Below are 7,054 nucleotides of genomic sequence, written 5' to 3'. Positions count from 1 at the left end.
AAACAGTGTCACATACTTCAAGCTGGTCTCTATCTGGATAGGTAGCTGTCAAAACGACCTTGAACTCTTATTTCTCTCCCCCTTTCAGCACCCCTCCCCCCCAATCCCGCGCTGTTATTACAGACGTGAACCCTTTTGTCTAGTTTATGGGGCCTGGAGATCCAACCCAGGGCTTCACTTCCAGCAAGCTAGGCAAACACTGTCCCCACAAACCCACCTCCCCGACCCCAGGTTTTTATTTACTAACATCAGTAATCTGGAAAAGATTTAATCCTTTCCAGAGTTGGCCAGGGACAGATCTGTAAACACTCAGCCCTAACTGTACTGTTTTTCAGAGATGTCTGCGGCTCTGCTGGTGGGCTGCGTGACAAGCAAATAGCCCAGGTGTGGGGGAGGGGAGGGCGCGCCCTCTTGCCGCGCGCCCGGTTCTTGCTGTCTGGCGCGGGTTTAGATTCCCAGAGGGGAGGGCGGGCCAGCGAGTCTCGGGGATGGGTGAAGGAGTGGCTGGTCCAGCCTTGGAGGCGGGCGGGGGCGGGGCCGATGCTTATAAGAGGGCCGCTCTAAGCCAACTGCACCAGCCGAGAGGTGTGAGCCGCTGCGTTGTCACAGTCAAGGGGAATTGGAGCCAGGCGCCGATCCACAGCGATATTGGAGACATTCAGAGGTGAGAGGGTCGTGGCAGAGAACAGTGATTCCTCTCCGCAGCTCTGCGCTGAGCCCAGCGGGCGTCCCCAGAAGCGAGTGTGTGTGTCTGCGGTGATGGGTGTACCACCGGCGTGTGTATGCGTGTATTTGTGTGTGCCCGCCGGAGTCACAGGTGTGTCCGCGGCAGGTGGATGACGGGTGTGGGTCTGAGCGTGTCCGTGGTGGCCGAAGGCTTGGTACGTTGGAGTGTGGCGAGGGTCAGGCTATGTTGCGGACTCGGCATACAGAGTCTGAACTCCAGGACCACGGGTGGCAGTCACTCTCCCAGTCCTTGGAGACCGGGCCGGAGCGATGGTTGGCGGGGACCGGCTACTGGGAGCTCGCGTCTGGTTGCCAGTGCTTCTAGGGATTCCAGGTGCCGCTCGCCAAAGGCGTGAGCATGAAGCCCACGGTGTCCCCAGAGTGGGGTCGGGGGTGGCGGTGACAAGCTTCGGCAAGTCTATCTAGAGCCCATCGCAGAGCGATTCTCCGATCCCACGGGTGCCGCCGGGTCACCCCGGCCCTTGTGGACCAGGTGCTCTGTTTCGCGGTAGCCACCACCCCACTGGGCTCTGAGGTCAGCGCGAGCTGTGTCCTCCGCCCTCGGGATCGTGCCTGGGCACGTCCTGGAGGACAGGCGAGGAGGTGACTCATTGTGACAAGGAGACCCCGGGCACTGGATTGAGATCAGAATCGCGCCCCAGCTGGGGATGGATCAGTGGTAGCCCAGAAGCCCCTTTCCTTGCCGGGGCACAGCCTCGTTCCTGCCCTGTCCCCTCCCCCGCGCGGCACAGTGACCTATTTGGCGGGCACAGTATGTTCCCAGGGAACCCGGGACACGGGGAGGTCCAGGACGCGGTGTCCGGTCCCCGCTCGGCGGCGCGCCCTCGGGGACAGGGAGTCTGGGCGGACCCTGTCCACTTTGCCAGCCCGGGAAGCGCAAAGGGTCCCACCCACCGCGCCCACCACGACCGGGATCAGTGGCCGTGGGGCACGCGAGAGGAGTCCGCACTGTACAGCGGCTGGTATCCCCGCGGAGTGAGGCTTATGGGGTGTCATACATCAGACGCCTCGGGGCTGGGGCTCCCCCCCCCCCGACCCAGTCCACACCCAATGTAGGAAGGTGACCTGGCTGGGCTGGGCCGAGTGCGCCCACTAGGGCACATCCATTCCATTTGGAGCCCCTGGGGACAAGGGCTACACTTGCACCCTGGTCCTGCGGGAAAGACTTTGAGCTTGGGTTTAGCATTTGGGGGCGCGCTGGCAACTTCCTCTGTCCCCTCTCCTACGTCGCGTTTCAGAGAGGACACTCGAGCGGTTTTTGTTGTCCTCGCCCTCATCTATTTTTATTTTCCAGGGATCTGACTCATCGCGTGCTTTGGGCGTGGAGATCAAGGTGGAGGGGGCTAGCGCGCTAAGAGAACTTTCTTTGCTCTCGAGTGTGCATGCGTGTATGTGTGTGCGTGTATGTGTGTGCGCGCGGGCGCGCGCAGTCTGGTTTCCCATCATAGGCGGGAATTTAGGAAGCCTGGGCTCATCGTGACGTGTTTTGTGGCCCGGGGTCCCCCTCCTTTCCTCTCCTCTCCCCACCCCAGGGTGACGCGCAGCTCCGGTGCCCAAGCAGTTTTGGCGGGCGGGCAGCGCCGGGCAGGAAACTGACTCACCACTCCTTGTTGGCCTACGCGCCGCCTACCGCGCGCCATTTCCTGGGGGCACAGCGCCCCCTGCCGGTCGCAATGAGAACTGCAAGGCCGGCTATGTGCGGGTGGTGCCACCGGCTGTTGCTACTCCCCGCCTCCCCCCGCGGCTTTAAAGGGAATTAAAATATGCACGATGGCCAGAGAAGGAAGACGTCGCTTCTGTAAAATGAGGGCTTATGATAGAAGTGGTTTTGAGCAGGGTGTGCGAGCGAGCTATTGGGGGAGGCGTGGCCCTTGAGGACAAGGTTGGGGAGCCGGCCCCTTTGGGGTTCCTGGTCCTATCTTCAGCTCCGAAAAGCTGAGGACTATCCAGGTTCTCCACAGAGCGTTAGCTGAGCTCTCCCTCGTGCCTCAGGTGCATTGGAGCACTGAGGCCATTGGTGTCCTGTCGTTCTTCCTCTGGCCTCTGGGCTTCTGTGAGTTACCGTCTGGGGAAGGACACCGAACTTGTTCTTCGACTCAGTTTGTCTGTGGAAATAAGCCAATGAACCCCGTCTCCACCAATCTGTATCTCTATACCTATAAATAGCTTTGAGTGGCTCACAACGGCAATCCCAGCACACTGGGGGCTGAGGCAGGAGGATGACTGTGAGTTGCACTAAAGGATGTGACTAGACCCCAAACTCTACCTATAGGCAGAAGCCATCTGAGATCCTTTCCAGGATACCATGAAAATCCTTTTGCCGGCATCGGACATCCTTGTCAGTCCTGTGTTTTGGTTTTTAGCCTGGCTCTCATGATGCAGACCAGGTTGACCTTGAACTCACAGACCTTTTGCCTCTGCCTCCTAAGTGCTGTGTTTTGGGGATGGGCTGTTTTACTTATTTATTGAAGCCACAATGCTGGCCACATTCCCTATGTAGTAGCCAAAGTAGACCCTGAAGTCTTTCCCTGACTCTGCCTCCAGATTGCTCTGATTACAGGTGTGTGCCGCCACACCCAGTTTTATGGAGAGCACCTTGTTTGCCAGGCCCAGGATCTACCATCTAAGCCCCAGTCTCTTCATCTCTTCTGGCTTCCTACCTTGAATTGTAGTCTGGGTATCTCCTCCCACCTCCCAGCTGTGGGCAAACTCACCCTGAGGTCTTAAGGAGCTGGGGGTGTTTTGTGGTAAGAACCCAGGGCATCTTGCCTCGGGAAGCCACTGGACACACCTTGCGAGCTCAAAGGCTGGAAGGCTGGACCCATGCCCGAGAGAGCCCAGTCACTCCTTAGGAGCTGCATCCCCTAGTCTTGGAGTCAGGCCAGAGCAGACAGGATCGGCCACTCAGGTATCCCTCTTTCCTGGAGAGGAGCCAGGTCAACCAGCACCTTTGATTTTTTTTTTTTTTTTTTTTTTTTTCTCTGTGCCTGTAAAACAGGTTCCTTGAGCAGAGGCTATAGGCAAGTCTGGGACTGGGAGGTGTCTAGACTCCAGATTACCTGATCTGCCTGGCAGGATGTGGCCCAGCCTAGGAGAGAGCTATGGCTCTGCTGTACCCCTTCAGACTCTCCTCCCCCCCAGGCTACTGCCTGCTGGCATCGGTAGGGAAGTCCTCCAGCCTGTGTAGCACCTGTAGCACCTGTCAGTGGCAGTCTGGAGGGAGGAGGCTCTGTCAGAACTGGGGACCGAGAGGTTTGCTTACAGCTTCCATTTCCCAGGGTCGCCTACGCTAATTTAGTTCGTCCTCAGATAAGGAGCCCAGAGATGTTTAAGGTACATATTCGGGGTCGCCCAGCAAAGCCTTGATTCTGATCTGGGCAGCCTGGCTCTGGTGTTCCCGTCTCTCTCCCAGATGCCACACCAGCTGCCCGAGCATGCTACCACAGCTACTCTGGCTTAGAAACTGAGGCCAGAGACAGTTTTTAAAAACTGGTGCCAAATAGCAGCACCAAATGCTACAGTTTATGTGTCTTATCCCAAAGCCCAGGGCCCTTTTGATTGGTGAGATGGCGTTATCACCAAGACAACAGGATAGAGGACTGTTGGGAAACCACCGGACCTTGGCAATTCACACACATTTGGGATGTTCACACTCACAAAGGACACTTTAGCACAAGACGTTGATTTTAGCTGATAGTGTTCCTGGTGTAAACAGGACGGTGACCCCTGCTTCTGCAATGTACTGGCTTCTGTGGACATCAGCTGTGACCTTGGGGTACAGGGCCCGCTGAACTCAACACCCACCTTAGTCTCACGGTGTGGTGGAAAAGCACGCGGGAGGACCAGAGGGAGGGGAGCTGGAAGATTGTGACTGATGGGGTAGTTTCTATAGTGACCTGGGTCCTTCTTGTGTTTCAGCCACAGGCACCAACCATGTCCGACTGTGATGATGTCCGACCTGTTCCACACAGGAGCAAAGTGTGCCGGCGTCTCTTCGGTCCCGTGGACAGTGAACAGTTGCGCCGTGATTGCGATGCGCTCATGGCGGGCTGTCTCCAGGAGGCCCGAGAACGGTGGAACTTTGACTTCGTCACCGAGACGCCGCTGGAGGGCAACTTTGTCTGGGAGCCTGTTCGGAGCCTAGGCCTGCCCAAGATCTACCAGAGCCCTGGGTCCCGCGGCCGTGATGACCTGGGAGGGGACAAGAGGCCCAGTACCTCCTCTGCCCTGCTGCAGGGGCCAGCTCCGGAGGACCACGTGGCCTTGTCGCTGTCTTGCACTCTGGTGTCCCACGCCCCTGAGCGGCCTGAAGACTCCCCGGGTGGGTCCGGAACATCCCAGGGCCGGAAACGGAGGCAGACCAGCCTGACAGGTAAGGACAGGAGTAAGGAAGGAAAGATTCTGCAGGAAGCCTGGAGAGGGAAGGCCACCTGCTGAGGATCGCCCATGCCAAGAACATTCCAGCCCTTCCCCAGCACCAAGCCATTCCGTAGGTGAGGGACCTGGGGCTGAGAAGAACAGCTGATGTTCACATGATCCAGGCATTTTTCTCTGCAGTGACCGGAAGGCCCAGGATAGGGTGGGGTTTGGCAGTATAGCACTTAGCCTGGAACCAACTAGGGAAGAGGCGAGTCAGTACGTCCACGCTCTAGGTTCTATCTCCTGTACTGTCAACTCAATAAATAAATAAGAAGGGCTGGAGAGATGGCTCAGAGGATGGGATCACTTACTGCCCTTGCAGAGGGCCTGAGTTCGATTCCCAGCACCGGAACTAATAACTTTCTATAACTAACTCCAGGTGTGAAGGGCTCTAACATCTCTAGAGCCCTTGCCCTCTGACTAGGAGGTGTAGTGCCCTGGGACTTTTCCCCACGACTAGCCATGTGTCCCTTTGACTCTGGGGAACGATGTCCTTACCCTCTGCATCTGGCCTGACATCTGTTCTCTCTCCACAGATTTCTATCACTCCAAGCGCAGATTGGTCTTCTGCAAGAGAAAGCCCTGAAGTGCCCCACGGGAGCCTAGCCCTCTTCTGCTGTGGGTCAGGAGGCCTCTTCCCCGTCTTCTACCTTAGCCCTTATTCTGTGTGTCTTAATTATTATTTGTGTTTAATTTAAACTTCTCCTGTATATACTCTGCTTGCCCTCTCCCAGTCTCCAAACTTAGAGTTATTTAAAAAAATAAACAAACCTAAATTAGTAGGATGGTGGGCCCCCCCTTAGTGCTGGGGACTTTTATTATGTAGACTATTATTTAAGCCCTTCTTAACCCAACCTCTGTGTTTCCTATCCTGGAGGGAAGGTCACACTGTCTTCGTGCATCCATCTCCCCCAACATGCCCCCTCCACTCCCTGCCTGGTTCCTTGCCACTTCTTACCTGGGGGTGATCCTCAGACCTGAATAGCACTTTGGACAACTGAGTAGGAATTCGGGGTCTCCTTGTCATCTCTAAAGCCAGCTAGGATGACAGTGAAGCAGTCACAGCCTAGACCAGGGATGCCTGGTTAGGACCCAATGGTAATATCCTGACCCTTGACATTTGCTCGGACCCATGAAGATGAGAATGGTCCCTACTCTGGGTTCCCTCTGCCACTTCTGGGGAGCCCACCTGCCCTGTGGGTCTCTGCCAGCTGCCCCTCTAGTTTTGAGGGTGAATCTGGTGATCTGCTGCTCTCCTCCCATATCCCTCCCTCCCCAGGTCGGCAGGAGGCATCTCTAGGCACTTGCCCCATGGCTCAGTGGACCGGAAGGGAGCGGGGTACACAGGGTACACTAAGTGGGGTTCCCTGGTACTACCTCTGGCAGCTCCAGTGGCAACTATTCTCCTTGTAGGTCTAGGGTGGGTCCTTGGTAGTGAGACAGGCCTCCCAGAGCATCCCTGTGTGTATGGTGGGAGGGGTGGGCTTGTCTGGGATGTGGTCCCCAGCTGGGGTCTTCGGTGACTTCTCCCATTTCTTAGTAGCAGTTGTACAAGGAGCCAGGCCAAGATGGTGCCTGGGGGGTAAGGGAGTTAACGGAGCTAACGGGACACTGAGTGGTGGCTGATCCTTTCCCAGTGTTGAAAACTGAGCCCCTGTGGGTGTTGAAGCACTTAGTGGGTCTAACCCCAATCCCAAACGCCCCTGTTTCTGTAACATCCTGGTCTGGACTGTTTACCCTCAGACCCAGCCCCAAGAACATGTATTTTGGCTCCCTCTCTGTCTCCACTCAGATTGTAAACCTCTCACTAGCAGGGACCACACCCTGCATTGTCCCAAGTCTTCACACCCTACCCCAAAGCTGGTGCTCAATAAACACTTGGAGATGA

At 56.6% G+C, this 7,054-nt stretch overlaps 1 protein-coding gene across 1 annotated transcript; it reads left to right on the top strand.

Moving 5' to 3' along the window:
• The first annotated feature begins 522 nt into the window (after positions 1-522).
• Positions 523-7,054, top strand: Cdkn1a (cyclin dependent kinase inhibitor 1A). Its single transcript, XM_034524875.2, has 3 exons — positions 523-664; positions 4,666-5,119; positions 5,703-7,054. Exons 2-3 carry the CDS (start codon positions 4,681-4,683, stop codon positions 5,750-5,752), a joined length of 489 nt encoding a protein of 162 aa, XP_034380766.1. The 5' UTR covers positions 523-664; positions 4,666-4,680; the 3' UTR covers positions 5,753-7,054.

This window comes from Arvicanthis niloticus, chromosome 20, assembly GCF_011762505.2.
Source record: "Arvicanthis niloticus isolate mArvNil1 chromosome 20, mArvNil1.pat.X, whole genome shotgun sequence".
In the NCBI taxonomy this organism is placed as follows: Eukaryota; Metazoa; Chordata; class Mammalia; order Rodentia; family Muridae; genus Arvicanthis; species Arvicanthis niloticus.
The sequence above is the reverse complement of the archived record's forward strand: the minus strand, read 5'-3'. Positions and strand labels throughout refer to the sequence as shown.

Coding starts and splice junctions, on each gene's coding strand:
- Cdkn1a (XM_034524875.2), top strand. CDS start 4,681: ATGTCCGACTGTGATGATGTCCGACCTGTTCCACACAGGAGCAAAGTG. Junction 5,120..5,702: donor GAGGCAGACCAGCCTGACAG/GTAAGGACAGGA, acceptor CTCTCTCCACAG/ATTTCTATCACTCCAAGCGC.